Source organism: Python bivittatus, unplaced genomic scaffold (genome assembly GCF_059951505.1).
Source record: "Python bivittatus isolate LINGU-HERP-01145 unplaced genomic scaffold, Pbiv_v1 ctg000220_np1212, whole genome shotgun sequence".
Taxonomy (NCBI): Eukaryota; Metazoa; Chordata; class Lepidosauria; order Squamata; family Pythonidae; genus Python; species Python bivittatus.
The window spans coordinates 24112477-24128093 of record NW_028277048.1 but is presented as its reverse complement, the minus strand read 5'-3'; the positions used below and the strand labels follow the sequence as shown (position 1 = coordinate 24128093).

General features: G+C 39.6%; 1 protein-coding gene across 1 annotated transcript in view; it reads left to right on the top strand.

Annotated features, from left to right (window-relative positions):
- The window catches only part of ACVR1B (activin A receptor type 1B), a 44431-nt gene that overhangs the window by 18814 nt on the left and 10000 nt on the right, over positions 1–15617 (top strand). Inside the window, exons 2-6 of the mRNA XM_007434090.4 lie at positions 199–438; positions 3884–4132; positions 9904–10134; positions 13165–13332; positions 15379–15535. Coding sequence (XP_007434152.1) covers positions 199–438; positions 3884–4132; positions 9904–10134; positions 13165–13332; positions 15379–15535 — 1045 coding nt within the window. The remainder of the gene's footprint in view (positions 1–198; positions 439–3883; positions 4133–9903; positions 10135–13164; positions 13333–15378; positions 15536–15617) is intronic.

Genomic DNA, 15617 nt, shown 5'->3' with positions numbered 1-15617 from the left:
ATAAAAATAAATGTTGTTCTTATAATACTGGCCTAATTTTGTTCAAAATATTTTGCAAATGTCGTTTGTATTACTTTAACTGGTAATGTCTCAGTTAAACCTTGAAGGAATATAACCCTATTTCAAAAGTAATGGAATTCCAGTTAATGCTTCTTATAAGTAGTTTGTCACACAGAATTATTTTTCTCTTTTCTTCAGCTTTATTGTGCTTGTGCTCTGACTGCAATCAAGCCAATGCCACATGTGAAACAGATGGTGCCTGTATGGTCTCAATAACAAATGTGAATGGGATGAAGCATCACACCCGGACCTGTATTCCTGAAGTAAAGTTGATTCCTGCTGGAAAACCATTTTTTTGCCTTAGTTCAGAAGCTGTACGCAACACACATTGTTGCTACTCTGACTACTGTAACAAAATTGATCTTATGGTACCCAGTGGTAAGTAGAAATGAATATGAGAATATTCTGAGAGTCTTTTTAGGCAATTAAAGCAAGCCTGATTATTTTTATGCTGTAGTTATGTCAGCCTCAATCTACCATTAGTATTTTTACTGTTAGGTGCTTGTAACTTGTTTGTTACTTGCATATTTTTATCCACATCAGCAGCAGCTTAATAGATTCACATGAGGTGATTCTGGTAATCATTTATTATTTATTTATTATTTCCATTTAAATAGCTGCCCATCTCAAATTCATGACTCTGGACCACTAACTGTTAACTTTTTAACAGTTAAAGTGTTAAAAGAATATAAAAGCATAAGAAAAGAAGAACAAACAACGACAGACATAGAAACAGCAGCTGTGGTAAAAACAGACCATCAGTCACAAGTCAACATAACCAATATATGGACTCAGCCTCACCTCCTGACCCCCAGGCCCCATGACAAAACCAAGTCTTTAAGGTCTTACAAAAGGCTGACAGGGTTCAGGGCCAATCTAATCTCTGGGGGAAGTGTATTCCAAATGGTAGGTGCCATGACAGAAAAGTTCTGGGTCCTACCAGATGGCATTCATTAGCAGACAGAACCCTAAGCGTGCTTCTTTTACCAAACCTAATGGGATAGGTAGATTCAATCAGGGAGAGGTGGTCCTGGCCCCATGCCATGAAGGGCTTTATAGGTCAAAAATAACACCTTGAACTGAATCTGGAACCATACTAGCAACCAGTGCAGCTTGGAGAGCAGAGATGTAATGTGCTGATCAAAGAGCACACATAACTGCCCACACTGCTACATTCTGTACCAGCTGTAATAGCTCCTGGATATTCTTCAAGGGTAGCCCCATGTTCAGCAGATTGCAGTAGTCCATTCAGGAGGTGACTAAAGCATGAGTGACCCTGAGCAGGCTGTTTGTAACTTATTTTCTTTCACATTTTTTATTGAAATTGAACTGAGAATGTGAGAATTCAATTCTTAAATTGCGAACATGAGTTTCCATGAAGTTACTAGGAGTTGAGTTCAACTCGGAGACTTTACTTTATGGGAAAATTAATAGCCTTTTTAGTAACATAATGAAAGTTCACATGTTTATGACGCTGAATGTTCACAACAGTATAAGAAAATAACTCTTCTGTTGCTAATATTGCAGATAAAAATAGCCAGTAAGTGAATCTAATACTTAAGGCTTTCAAAAATTATTCCGAAGTGCCTTGCAACTTTTATGAGTACAGCATCTCTTTGCTAGTGATTAAAGCAGTCATATTGGGGGGAAAAAGAGATACTTCAGTCAACTAATGCAATTCTTAAAGTAACATCCAGGAAATGGACTTACTTTCAATTCTAACAGAGAACTGGAAGATGTAGGTTTCTCTTTTAAATTTATTTGTTTATTTATATGGCCGCCCATCTCATAGACATGACTCTGGGCAGCTATCAAAACAAGATAAAAACAAGTTAAGACAGCCCAAATTTAAAAACAACATCAATAGCATAAATGAATCTTAAATTAATATCTTTTTTCCATAAGGGTTTGTGTGCAGTCTTCAGAAAAATATTATTTTAATACTTGAATTCTCTGGAGATACCTAATGAGCCTGAGATATTATAATTGGATTCATATCAATGTAGATTGAATTTTAAAAGCTAGAGTTGTATTTAATGTTTAAGGGATTATTTTGAAAATATATCTGTTTTCTGTTACTGCATCTGTTTATGGGATTATTTTGTGCCAAAAAATAATAGAAATTGGTGAAAAACTGAAAAGAACAGCCAGATAAAATAGTTAGTTGAACTTCTGATTAAATGTCACTTTCCATCATATTATATAATCACAGTTGTACAGGTTTTTAAAAGCCCTATTCTTTACCTAGGCTGCAATACTTGTGAATTAAATTCTGTGCTAATGCTAGTACTTAGAGTCTCTCACTTATGTGCAAAAAGTAGGAAATATTGTTGGAGAAAGATTTGACTCCCCCTCGTGGCAGTACATTTCATTGCAGGATGCTTATTTTTAGCTAGAGGTTAGTCTGCATGAGTGATTTGAGAAAAATAACCTATATTTACAATATATGGAAATCTTTAAGAAAAACTAGCGATGTATGCTGAATTAAACATTTGGTAAGACTATTACTTAACCAGTTAGGAAAGATGAAATGGAAAACTGAAAGTGATGCTTAATACTGTTTAAATAACCTTTGGATTTACCACCTTTACTTTTTTGTTAAGTATAGTGGAGCCTTTGTCTTCCATACACTTAAGCTGATATAGACAGTCTTTGTTTCCATAAGCACAAAAGGTCTCCTCTGACAAATATGTTCCTACCACAGTTACTCGAGTTTGGGGAGATGTTGCGTTCATTACATGTGGGTATATCTTCACATATATTAAATAAAAGAAAGCAGTAAAAAGAGAGTTGAAATGATGAAGTAATGGAGTTAACTTTCAACAGGAATATAGGACCATGAAAGAAGAATGGTCTATTTTCTTATTTTGAAGCAATGTTCTGTTTATTGGCAATATTTTATATTTATTTATATTCCAAATTTAGTCACTGCCCATCTCACTCAAGGAGTGACTCTGGGTAGTTTATGATAAAACAAGAATACTAATTAAAATACAATAAAAACAATGTACATAAATAAATAATGTATTCCAAGGAATTGATGATAAATGAAAATTATTAACCTAAGGGAGCATCTTCAGGGTGCCAGCCATCCCCAGGGTTGGTTACCCCTCCTCAGCCCCACGTGAGTTGGCAGAGCCAGGTCTTCACCCCTTTCCGGAAGGCCAGGAGAATGAGGGCCCGCCTCACCTCTGGGGGGAGAATGTTCCATAGGACGGGGGCAATGGAGAAGGCTCTCCTGGGCCCCACCAACTGACATTCTTTCATAGACAGGGTCCGTAACATACCTTCTCTGCCTGACCAGGTGGGATGGGTCAATGTAATGGGGATGAGACGGTCCCATAGCATATCATGCCATATCGTATCATATATCATGGGGAAATGATAGGAAGACTACTAAAAGTACTAAAGTACTAAAAACATGATTTCAGCTTATTTGGTCTTTGCTGTTTGCAGTTACTTGTTTTTATGTAATGCTAAACAGAAGTGAATCCTGATTTCCTCTTTCTGGTGCAGCAGCAACAGAGGATAACAGAAGTATCTACTTTGCTTTTTTGTGCTTCAGGTGAAATTATAAACTTCCATTTTTATTCCAAAAATAAATGCTTCTGATTTCATTATAGCTGTATCAGAACAGGAGATGGGAAGGGAAAACACACACTTCTCCCAGACTCCAAGCCAGTGTCAACTCCTTTGAGTGTTTACCTTTATATCTCAAATTTATACCTTCAGATCCATTAATTTTTTAAAATCCTAATATTTATACTGGCTTTGAATTTGAAGCTGAAGCACCTATCTTTTCTTTCTTCTCTTCCCTCTCAAGGACATTGGAAGGATGATAAAACTCCTTCAATCTGGGGACCTGTGGAGTTGGTAGCTGTCATTGCAGGACCGGTCTTTCTTGTGTTCATCATTATGATTATAGTAGTTTTTGTCTTTCATCACCATCCGCGTGTGTACCACAATCGTCAGCGGTTGGACATGGAGGATCCATCTTGTGAGATGTGTCTATCCAAGGACAAGACCCTGCAAGATCTAGTCTATGATTTGTCTACTTCTGGCTCCGGCTCAGGTATAATGTCTGTTTTATATAAAGATGTTTAATGTTATTCAATTTTATTCTAAATTTAAGAATACAGCAAGATTTAAATGGTAATCTGTACTGTTCATCTAAGAATACCTATGCCTCCTAGAGCTTTTTGTGCAACTTCCACCTAAATTGCTGCCCAATATTTTATCTGTACTGGAGGTTGCTGCAGAGTGTTTGCCAAACTGTAGCTGCAAGGTATTAAAAGCTAAAATTATACACTTCAAAAATAAATTACATTACATTACATTTCGGATTTATCTCCACCCATCTCCCTCAATGGGGAACTCTGGATGGCTCACAAAGTACATCTTAACCATTATAATTACAATTACACCTATTCTAATACAACTACAGTGCAACCCTATTCTATTGGGGCCAACAGCGGTCGCAAGGGAGTCAGCTCATCCGGGCTTTTCTCCACCAATTATCTTTTCCTCCCGTCACATTAGTCGCATCCAGCGTTTGGCATTTGTTCTTTCCGCCGATCGGGTCCAGCACTGGTTCCATCGCCAGTTTCTCCCACCGAAATGGGAGTACTTATTTATCTACTCGCAGATGGTACACTTTCAAACTGCTAGGTGGGCAGAAGCTAGGGACGAGTGACAGGTGCACACCCCATCAAGCAGAGCAGGCTCGAACTGCTGGAGCGCTGACCATTTCTGGCCGGCGAGCTCCAGCGTCATTAAGTCCCTGTGCTACCACATCCCTGTTAACTCATTTGCGGTTCATGCTTCGTTTAAACAAGACATATAGACCTACAGGTTACTATATTTGAAGTTAAGGAGATATAGTGCTCTATAGTACTGATTCTTTTAAAGTGAGTGTTACGGTTGTCAATAATCAAGATGAAATACTAGTAATTATAACAGTATCACTTGTGATAGTAATATTAATACATTAGTAATAATACTGTGAGAAGAATAATGAAAATGAGAAATGATTAAACTATACAGATAATTTAACAAGATCTCAATGGATCTGTTCCATAAAGCAGCCACAGCTGCTTCTTTGAAGTACTTTGGAGAACTTAGGGCATTTGTGAACAAGATGCGTTTTGTCTAGTACATAACTAGTACATACCTGGTACTGAAAAATAATATCTGCCTATATTGACTCAGCACATTTCCCACCCTAGCTCCACCCATTTGGGGAATACAGTCATTAGCATAATTGTAATTATTGAATGCAGTTCCTGAAAAAGTGTGTTCAGCTCTGGAATACAGCATGCTACCATGCCCTTAGTTCTTTTAAGAATGTAAAATGTTTGTGGTTCAGTTACTATTAAGTACCATGTATTCAGCTAAGACACCCAGCTACCCTCTTTATTTCCTAAATTCTTTAGTTATTAAATTTTTAGGCCACCCAACTCCAAAACAGATTTGAATGGCTTCACAAGAGCAAACTTTACTACAAATTATATATAAAACAAACAAATTTAGGGAACAATATATTTCAACATCAACCCCCCCCCCAATTAAAAGTGATCCATCCAAAACATCCAAACCCAAGGCCTCTCTAGGGGGATTCTGTTTCAAAGGGCAGCGTAACAACAGAGAAGGCCCATTATGTCCCACATAAATGGCATTGTTTAATTGATGGACCTGTCAGAGTGAACAGGACAGGCAAATGCTGTTGGAGACGGTGGTCACTCAAATAGCTACGTCCTATGCCATGTAGGGCTTTATAGATGATAGGGATCTTGAATTGCACTGAGAAGCCAATAAGCAATGCCAATGCAACTCACGTAACAGGGATGTTATATGGGCATAGCAAGGCTTGCTTATCATTGCTCATAGTTCCACATTCTGGACTAGCTGTACCTTCCAGGTGGTTTTCAAGGGCAGCCCCATGTAAAGTATGTTGCAGTAATAGGCTGAACTGACACACAAGTTGAACCCATGCAAAGGGCTTCCTGACCACAGCTGCCACTTGCTCCTCAAGCAGATGCTGAGAGTCTTAAGGAAACCCGCAGACTCTGCACAAGTCCTGAACAGAGCAATATAACCACATTCAGGATCAAAAGTGGAAGTCCCCAGAACTGGGAAACCAAGTGCTATAACCACTTGGTCTTGCTAGAGCCTGTCTTTTCCATTCAGACCCAAAACAGTTTTGACAACACTGTTTTGTTGGTCAGGTTGAGATGCACAACTGAGTAGCATCAGCATATTGATGCCTGACTCCAAATCAGCAGATGATCTCCCCCAGTGGCTTCATGAAGATGTTATACAAGAGGTGCAAGTGTGTCAAGCCATGAGGCATTCTGCAAATCAGGGACTTTGGACTCAACTTCTCCTCTCCTACCAACACTGACTTGAATTGGCTGCAGAGAAAGAAGAACCACCATAACATTGTGCTTCACTCTCTGATACCAATCCAGAAAGTGGTGTGAAAACTGCTGAGAGACTGGGGAGGGAGGATAGTGGTAATCCCTCCAATCCTAGCTCTGCCTTAGGTCATCAACAAGCATAACCAATGCTGTCTCAATGCTAAATCCAGGCCTGAAACCAACTGAAAAGGATCTAGATAATTTGTTTCATCCAGGATTCTCTGTGGTTGCAACTTGATCACCTTTTCAACAAACTTACCCAGAAAGAGAAGGTTGGAGATTGAATAAAAATAGTCCAAACAATGACCTTTTGAGGAAGGGGTGCACCACTGCCTTCTTGAAGGCTGGGAGAACTACCCCTTCTCTCAAAGAGGTCAACACCACTGCATGAATCCAACTGCTTATCACATCCCAGCAGCCTTCACAGGCTAGGAAGGACAAAGATCTAATGAAAGGTGGCTATCAGCCCTTTCAGGTAGACCAGACTAGGAAACCAAAGTTATGAATGCTAATACTACTTTTATTATAAAGTTACAGTAACAGAATCTTGCAAGTCTGAATGCACCTCCCCCCTCCCTTAAGGAGGTAAATTAAGGAAGGTCAAGTCTGAGACACTTTCTCAAATTACATTTCTGCTTTGGACTCAAATTTATTTTACCTGACCATTGTCTTGGTTGCAGCTCTTCCTCCTGTTCCTCAAGGTTATTTTTACATCCCTTTACATCGGCTGGGTTAACAGTCCTGGAAATCCTGTCCATTTCCTTAGGATCAAACTCCTACCAGATAACCACATCAGACTCTCTCCATTGCCTCAGCTGGACCTGCTCTGTCAAAATCTAACTCTGAGTGAATCCAAGTTGTTATCCATTAAATGTATAGAATACTCTTCACAGTGCCCTGATAGATGATTCTGAGATTCATCCCTGCCCAATAAAAAGTGGATCACTGGAAAAGGACCACTGGCTGGCTGTCAACAGACCCGATAAGGGCAGAGAAATAATTACGTTTCTGTAGCCACAATGTAATCCCTAATGTGAGTTCTTACATGTGCTCAGTCATATTTGCTCTTCATTTTCCTCCAACTATACTCTAAGCATCTCTTCTGACATTTCATTCCCCTAAGTTCCTCAGAAAACCAACCTCCCCCCCCCAAAACATACAACAGAGAGGCCACATGAGTGGTCAACATTCCAAGCAGCCCCTAAGTCCTCAGCAGAACAACTCATCAGATCCTTGACAGAACTCTAGCTGTACTCTGAAATCCCTCCTGGTCCATTAGGGCACTTGAGGCGGACTGATCTTATATGTCATACCTCCCTAGTAAGCAAAAGGCAGTCAGAGTGGTCTGACTATGACAAATAGTAATGTTCTCCACCTCCAGATCAGATCACAGGTGCCTTGAGACAAAAAAACAGATCTAATGTGTTGACCTCTAGTATGTTGGGCAGTTCCATGGTTGCCATGGCAACCATGAACTGCCCCAGACTCAGTGCTATCCAAAGCCAGGTTATAATCCCCAAAACCTTGAGGATTCAATTGCTAACCCAGCAACAGCATCTAGCAGCTCAGGCAAGGATGCTGCTGTCCAGCAAGGAGGCTAATAATACCAGCAACATTGTAGGCCAACTCAGTTGCCTAGAGCCCAACTTCAGCCATAAGGCCTCACATTTGGTTATCTGCAGTGCAGAATCTCTGAAAGCCATCAAAGCTTCATGCAAGACAACTGCCCCCTCACAACCAAAGTCAACGGGGAAGTTGGCATTAAGTCGCAAGTCGTGGTCACATGATGTCACGCTTAATGACTGCAGTGGAACTGACATAAGTTGGGTATGGTCGTGTGATGTTTCACTCAATGGCCGCATTGCTTAGCAACAGCATTGCCGGTCCAAATTGCTACCTGTACAAAACCTGGGAGGAAACATCTCCAAGAAGGGAGCCCTCCCTCCTCCAGTCTCGGTTATAGAGGTCAGATCAGCTGATTTCTCTGTGATCAAGACATGGAAAAGGATGGATTTATTACACACTGACCTGGCATTTAATAGTAGCAGCCAGAGACCAGTGCCACCAAGGGGTGAACACTGAGGCTAGCAGGTAGGAACAGGTAGGAGGCTGACAGGTAGGAACAATCTCAGCCATTGAACCTGCCAACAATGAGAGTGGCCTTCCCCCAGGTTCCTGCCATATCTCCCTCTGCTCATCAATATATTGGCAGGTATAGTTGCTATTTATTCTGAAGCTGAAGTAGAGAATACCATCTTCCATAAAGGGAATTCTGAGCAATGATTTACCTTTTCTTTTATCCACTGAGGGAAGAAAGATCAAGGAATAGTGTGCTTTCATACAATTAGTCTGTATACAGTGTGTTAGCTGAACATGTAGATACCACCTTAAAATTTATCCTCCTTGGCTGTGCCTTTTATTGCAGTTATAGCTTTACTTTTTCATGGAACCTGGTGTTCAGAATACTTAATATTATCTTGGTAGTTATTACAGTAATTGCATAGAATGGATCATAATTGCCCTCTTTTGCAGGTGTGAATTTGAGGCTAGGGCAAGTCCTTAATATGGCTAAATTAGGCTTTGAGTTGTTTATTTCTCAAGCCTCCCCCACCCAAGCCAGCTCCTCCAGGGTACTGAAATAACACATGAGTTTGACTCCATGCCATCATGGCTTCCTTTTTGTATGAGATCCTCTTCAGTATTTATTTTATTATTGTATGCTCCTGTTTACTTTTTTCAGTTACAAAAAAAGGAAAACATACATAAAAGCGCTTGAACATAAAAGTGAAGAAGTACAACAAAAGTTAATATATCATTATAATAGTACACGGTTCCAATTCTATATATGCTTATCTAATACAAATACTGTTCAAATACATATATATATTTTTAATAGTTATGACTATCCTGTTTTTTTTTTAACCCAGTGTATTCTGTATAAATGAGTCCCATATTTCATTATACTTGTCCATACAAAGTCTACATCTATAGGCAATCCGCTGATAAGTAGCAAGTGTAATCAGGTCTTCAATCCATTGACTAAATGGGGCCATACATTTATCTTTCCAATGTAGCAATATCAGTCTTTTGGCCATAGTAAGAGCACAGAGAATCCATTTATGTTGTCCAGTTGTCAAGTTCTATGTACTAGGTATATAGTTCAAAAGAGTATTATCCTCTGAAAATTTTAGCTTTAGTCGCACAAGTATGCTCCTGTTTACTTAACATAAGTACAAAATTGAGTATTGGCAGCTAGCCACAGCAGTCAAAACTCTTTATGTCCAAAGGAGTTCTAGTTCTGACCACATATTTCTATGGCTTAACTATTCTGCTTCTGATATTTTTTAGGATAAAATGTCACACTGGTATCTGATATAAGTTCTTTTCTGCTTTGTCTCTGTTTGTATCCTTCATTCTTTGCTTTCAGGTTTGCCACTGTTTGTCCAGCGCACTGTGGCTCGAACAATAGTCCTCCAGGAAATAATTGGCAAAGGTCGCTTTGGGGAAGTGTGGCGTGGCCGATGGCGTGGTGGTGATGTAGCTGTGAAAATTTTCTCATCACGGGAAGAGCGATCTTGGTTTAGAGAAGCTGAAATCTATCAAACAGTCATGTTGCGCCATGAGAACATTCTGGGATTTATTGCTGCAGACAACAAAGGTATCTTGCTGCTTTGATGCTCCAGTAAACAAACAAATGTTTCAGTTGCCTTTGAAGCCTAACATTGATGTATGATAGGTTCACACACTGCACAAAACTATATCTTTTTTTCTTCTTTTAATGTGTGATTTAGCATGTACTACAAAAGGGGTCACCTTGAAATCAAGCCTGTTGTTTGTCCCTTAGCATGATGTGCGAATGTGCTTTGAGGTTTGTGGCTTCTAGGCTTATTGCAGGTTTGCCCTACCCATACTTCTGACCAATCTGCAGAGTATGCCAAAACAGCTTTAAAATAAAAAAACTAAAGCAGGCCAAAAACCCAGTGGTTACTTTGCTTGTTCACAGGCCTGACTCTGGTTTCTTTACAACAGTGTTTAAAACCATGTCTTAATGTGATTTGTGAATCCAGTTATGGTGTATGACTGATATAGCTACAGCTATTATATTGCATGTTGCTTTGAATTAAAAGCCAATCAATAGTCTGCATGATAATTTAGCAATGGTGATCAAGCTTGTGGTATCTGTTGGCTGTATTAATTAATACCCTAAAATGTTCTTGAACATTTTACATGCTAGGAAACTGGAAGTGGTAGCGTAGACGTTTGGCAGATAATTCTTGGGGAGAAGGAGCTTGGATAGAAATAAAACTTTGCACTGACTCAGGAAGTGGGGATATAAACATTGAAGAAAGGGGGAACAAAGACAACTTCAAATAGGATCTGAGAGCAAGAGGGAATACACATTGACAGCAGGAAGAGGTGACTAAGGAAACTTGAAAAGCTGGAAGATTGTCAAAAAGCCAAGGTGGTATTGAATTGGGAGTTCTACCTTATATTAAGGTTTTCATACAGGAAAACAGCCAGGGCCATTTTTTTTTTTCATCACAGTAGACTAAGACAACTTTGTGTAATTAACAAGTTGCCTCTTGTGGATTTCTTAAACAGTATAGGAATTATCTTATTACCCTAACCTAAAATATTCAAGGAAGTTAGCCCTTGGTATTTGAACAAACTGAATTTCAAACATTGATTTGAGCTAAACATCTATCACAGAGGAGGAAAGAGATCAACTTTGGACCTGCATCCCTCTTACTCAGAGACTCAATAGAGCACAAGAAATTGGAATAGTGAATAGCTGAAGTATCATTAATCTCTCAGTCTACTCTCACCATCACAGAGACAGCTTTATTCTGGAAAAATACAACTGCTATAATGGTTTGGACTGCAGGATGCAGTGAAAAGCAATTGGCACTTTGTTTCACTTCCTCTTTTCACATGAACTGCACTAGCAATCTTTAGCCTCCAGTAAGCAACTATTGTAAGAAAAAGGAACTGGTCATGTCAACATAATTGGACTGCGTAATTCAGGGTGTGACTCTGACAATTTCCTGTCTAGAACATTACAGGCAATCTCCAGGTTAAGAACATCCCACTTACAATGTATATTTATGAATGGGCTGCCTATTACTAAAAATGGCAGACAGCATTCTCCTTTTTCGAGCCAAGGAACCACTGAAACTGCGCAATGTTTCCATGAACCTCTGAAGCCATGCATTTTTAAGATACAGCCTGTTTCCAGCAGTTCATGAAAACATTGCGTGGCTTCAGCAGTTGCCAGCTTCTGGGAGGAGAATGCCATTTGCCATCTTTAGTAATAGGCAGCCAGTTCATAAGTATGAGTTCCGACTTACATACAAATTCAAGTTAAAGACAGGCTTAGGAACGGAACTCATTCTTAACCTGGTGACTGCCTATACATTCTTCCTTGGGATGGCAACCAATTCATTAAATTTAATTGATTACTTTCACAAAAGTAATTTTGTATCAGATCTACATTTGAAACTGTAGAAAGGAATAATCTCTCAAAAGCTTGGTTTCTGAACTTCACCATTTTTGAGATTGTTTCTTATTGTCCCTTTTGTTCCTTTCTCTTGAGTGTGAATGCGAGATATTCTAATAAAATATTTTTGATGATGGCTTGATGCTAGATTAGGTCTAAGGTTTGCTTTCTTCGCTCTGTTCATTACATTTCCATACCTGGAAGCATACCATGTCAAAAAAACAAACCAAAATTGAGAAACTGATCTGATCTTGTGCAGTTCATGCAAATTTGTTAAGTTTATCAGGAAACACTGTTACTGTCTGCTCTGGTTAGCAGCTATTAAAAATGATCACTGTGTGATGAGTCCAAGACTGGACAATATTAAAATAACTTGGCAGTCTAATTACGTGCAAGTGTATGCTGTGAGGCATAGTTAACATCTGTAAAAGTATCCAGAAAAGCACTTTATCTTGGAACTTTTCAAAGCTTCAAGAATAATCTAATGCTGTATGAAATGGCAACATTCCTGCACTTCATGAGTTCTTACTGCCTTCTAATGGAGCAAAAATTGACAAATCCAGGAATCAGTTTTTATAGTTCCATCCCTTAAGTATTGTTATTCTCTACTTTTAAGATAAAACAGGCTATCTTGCTGCCTTTTATAGACACAGAGGCAGTCTGCAATCTCTATTATCATACAGGTCATCCTTCCCTTTGTGAGGAGAGAAGTTTGTGGGCATGGATTAGTTAGCTGCATTGTACAGTGGCAAACCTGAAAGCAAAAAATGGGTACAGGCTATCCCAGTGAATTTCTGTTTTTCACAGCATTTCCCGTTGTCCTCATTATCATAGGGCATGTTGGCAATACCTCTGATCACATTTTCTGGGGCAGGGGGTGAGGAGAGGGAATCACTGCCAGGTTCAAGCTGTATCATAACATTTTATTTATGACTATTGAGGGGACTAAACTGGGAAAGGAAAATAAATCTACAGTACAGACATTTGTTAGTATAAAGCCTGCAGTAAGTAACTATACAAATACAGTTAAAATATAACATCTTTCTGAACTATGGTAAACAGCAGCAAGCAGTAATGAATCTGCTGTTCTTCAGCGACTTCTAGAAAGAAATATGACCATTGTTATCCTTCTTGTTTCAGTGCACTCTTTCCTTTTTTTTTCTGGTTTTTTTTTTTTTACCTTGCTAATAGATAACGGCACTTGGACACAATTATGGCTGGTCTCTGATTACCATGAGCATGGCTCTCTGTTTGATTACCTCAACCGATATACTGTAACTATTGAAGGAATGATTAAATTGGCTCTGTCTGCTGCCAGTGGTTTGGCACATCTGCACATGGAAATTGTGGGGACCCAAGGTAAGGAACAGTTTGGCTACAGATATAAATTTGATAATGAATGGTTAGAAAATTAGAGAAGTAAGCTTCCATTATTATTGATAGACATGAGTTAAAGTAGAGTTAATTCTTATGGTGTAAAAAGATTCATTGACTCTAACAACAACAATAACAACATTAAACTTGTATGCCCCCGACTCTCAGCAACTCTGGGTGACTCTCAGTAATCAAAGAAATTACAGTAAAATCAGTGAAAGATAAAAGATGTCAAGCATGACAGACTAGATGGAATGAAGAAAGGGGTCTCCCTCTCCCTTGCCAAAGGCCTGGGTGAAAAGTCAGGTCTTCATGGCTCTTCTAAACAACTGCAGAGTGGGAGCCATCTGGATCTCAGGGGAGTCCCATTCCAGAGACTATACGTTGCTACAGAGAAGATGCACTTCCAGGGTCCCAATAGGTGACATTGTTTAATCGAAGGAACCTGGAGCATGCCAACCCTGCAGGATCAAATTGGCTTATAGGCTGACATTGAGAAGATTTAGAAATCTGACGTCGTTTACTTAACAGGAAGAGATGTTTGGAATACATGGGGCTAAAGATCCCAGTTAATAAACTGATGTTAAGCATAGTTTCTCTTAATTTAAATAATGAGGAATTGTGCTTTAAGATAATCAGGATTGATATGCTGAGGGAGGATGTAAATGAGAATAGACGATCCCAGTTCTTCATCCTATCTTTTAAATAGTGATCTAACAAGATAGAAAAGGCATATATGAACTGTCCTACTGTCTTAATCTAGGAACAGCTGGCAGTAGAGGACCTATTCAACTTACGCTATTGTTAAAATAAGTCCAGTGAGTTGGATAAAATCTTATTTTTTTCCTTCAGGATAATTTACAATCTTTAGATCTTATTTATTTATTTATCAAATTTATATGGCTGTCCATCTCACAAAAAGTGACTCTGGGTAGAGTACAATAATCCAATAAAACAATAAATAAATACATTTATTATGTAAAACCATTATGTAGTAATTATTAAAAACATTAAAAGCTATAAAAACAAAACTAAAACAGAAAACAAAAATAATAGGCGAAGGGATGTTAATAATAGAGCCACCTCACTAATTCACCTGTCCCCTAGGGTCCCCAGGCATGCTGACATAACCAGGTCTTGAGGGACCTTTGAAAACTCGGCGGGGGGGCAGAAAGTTCCACAATGCAGGTGCTACAGCAGAAAAGGCCTGCTGCCTAGGGCCCGCCAAACGTAGCTCCCCAGACAACAGAACCTGTAATATACACGCTCTGCTAGTTCTAGTGTGATGGGCAGATGAAATTGGGGAGAGGCGATTCCTCAAATAACCCAGTCCCATGCCACGAAGGGTTTTAAGGTCAACACCAACACCTTGAATTGGACCTGGAAACAAACAGGTAACCAATGCAGCTCGCGAAGCAGAGGTCTAATGTGTGTTCTGTCAGAAACACACATAACTGCCCATGCTGCCACAGTCTGCACCAGCTGAAGTTTCCAGATACTCTTTAAGGGCAGCCCCATGTAGATCCCATTGCAGTAGTCCAATTGGGAGGTGACTAGGGCATGAGTGACCAGGAGTAAGGCCCGTCAGTCCAGGAATGGGCACAACTGGTGCACAATACAAAATTGTGCAGAGGCCCTCCTAGCCACGACTGCCACCTGCTCATCGAGCAGGAGTTGTGAGTCCAGGAGGACCCCCAGGTTGCACACAGGGTCTGTTCGGGGCAGTGCAACCCCATCCAGTAGTAGCGATGGTATAATCCCGGAACTGGAGGGCCTCAATACCCCAAGCCACTCAGTCTCGCCAGGGTTCAGTTGAAGCCTGTTGTTCCCCATCCAGACCTTCAGAGCCTCCAGACACTGGGATAAGACATCCACAGCATCTCTTAAATCGCTAGGAACGGAGATGTACAATTGGGTATCATCTTATGTTGATATTGTCACAGCTTAGCCAAGGTTTTTAGATTGCACTGTCTTTTTTGCTTTATTCTTGGCCAAAGTGTATAAACAGAATTCTCTCTCATACTTTGTTAGGAAAACCTGGGATTGCACACCGGGACTTGAAATCCAAAAATATATTAGTGAAGAAGAATGGAACTTGTGCCATTGCAGACCTGGGTCTAGCTGTCCGTCATGACTCTGTTACTGATACAATTGACATTGCCCCTAACCAGAGAGTTGGAACAAAACGGTAAATAATTATGTATTTAGCTGATTGGGTTGGGTGGATGTAGATACAACTGGTAGTTGTTTCAAATGCTTCATTTCTCTGT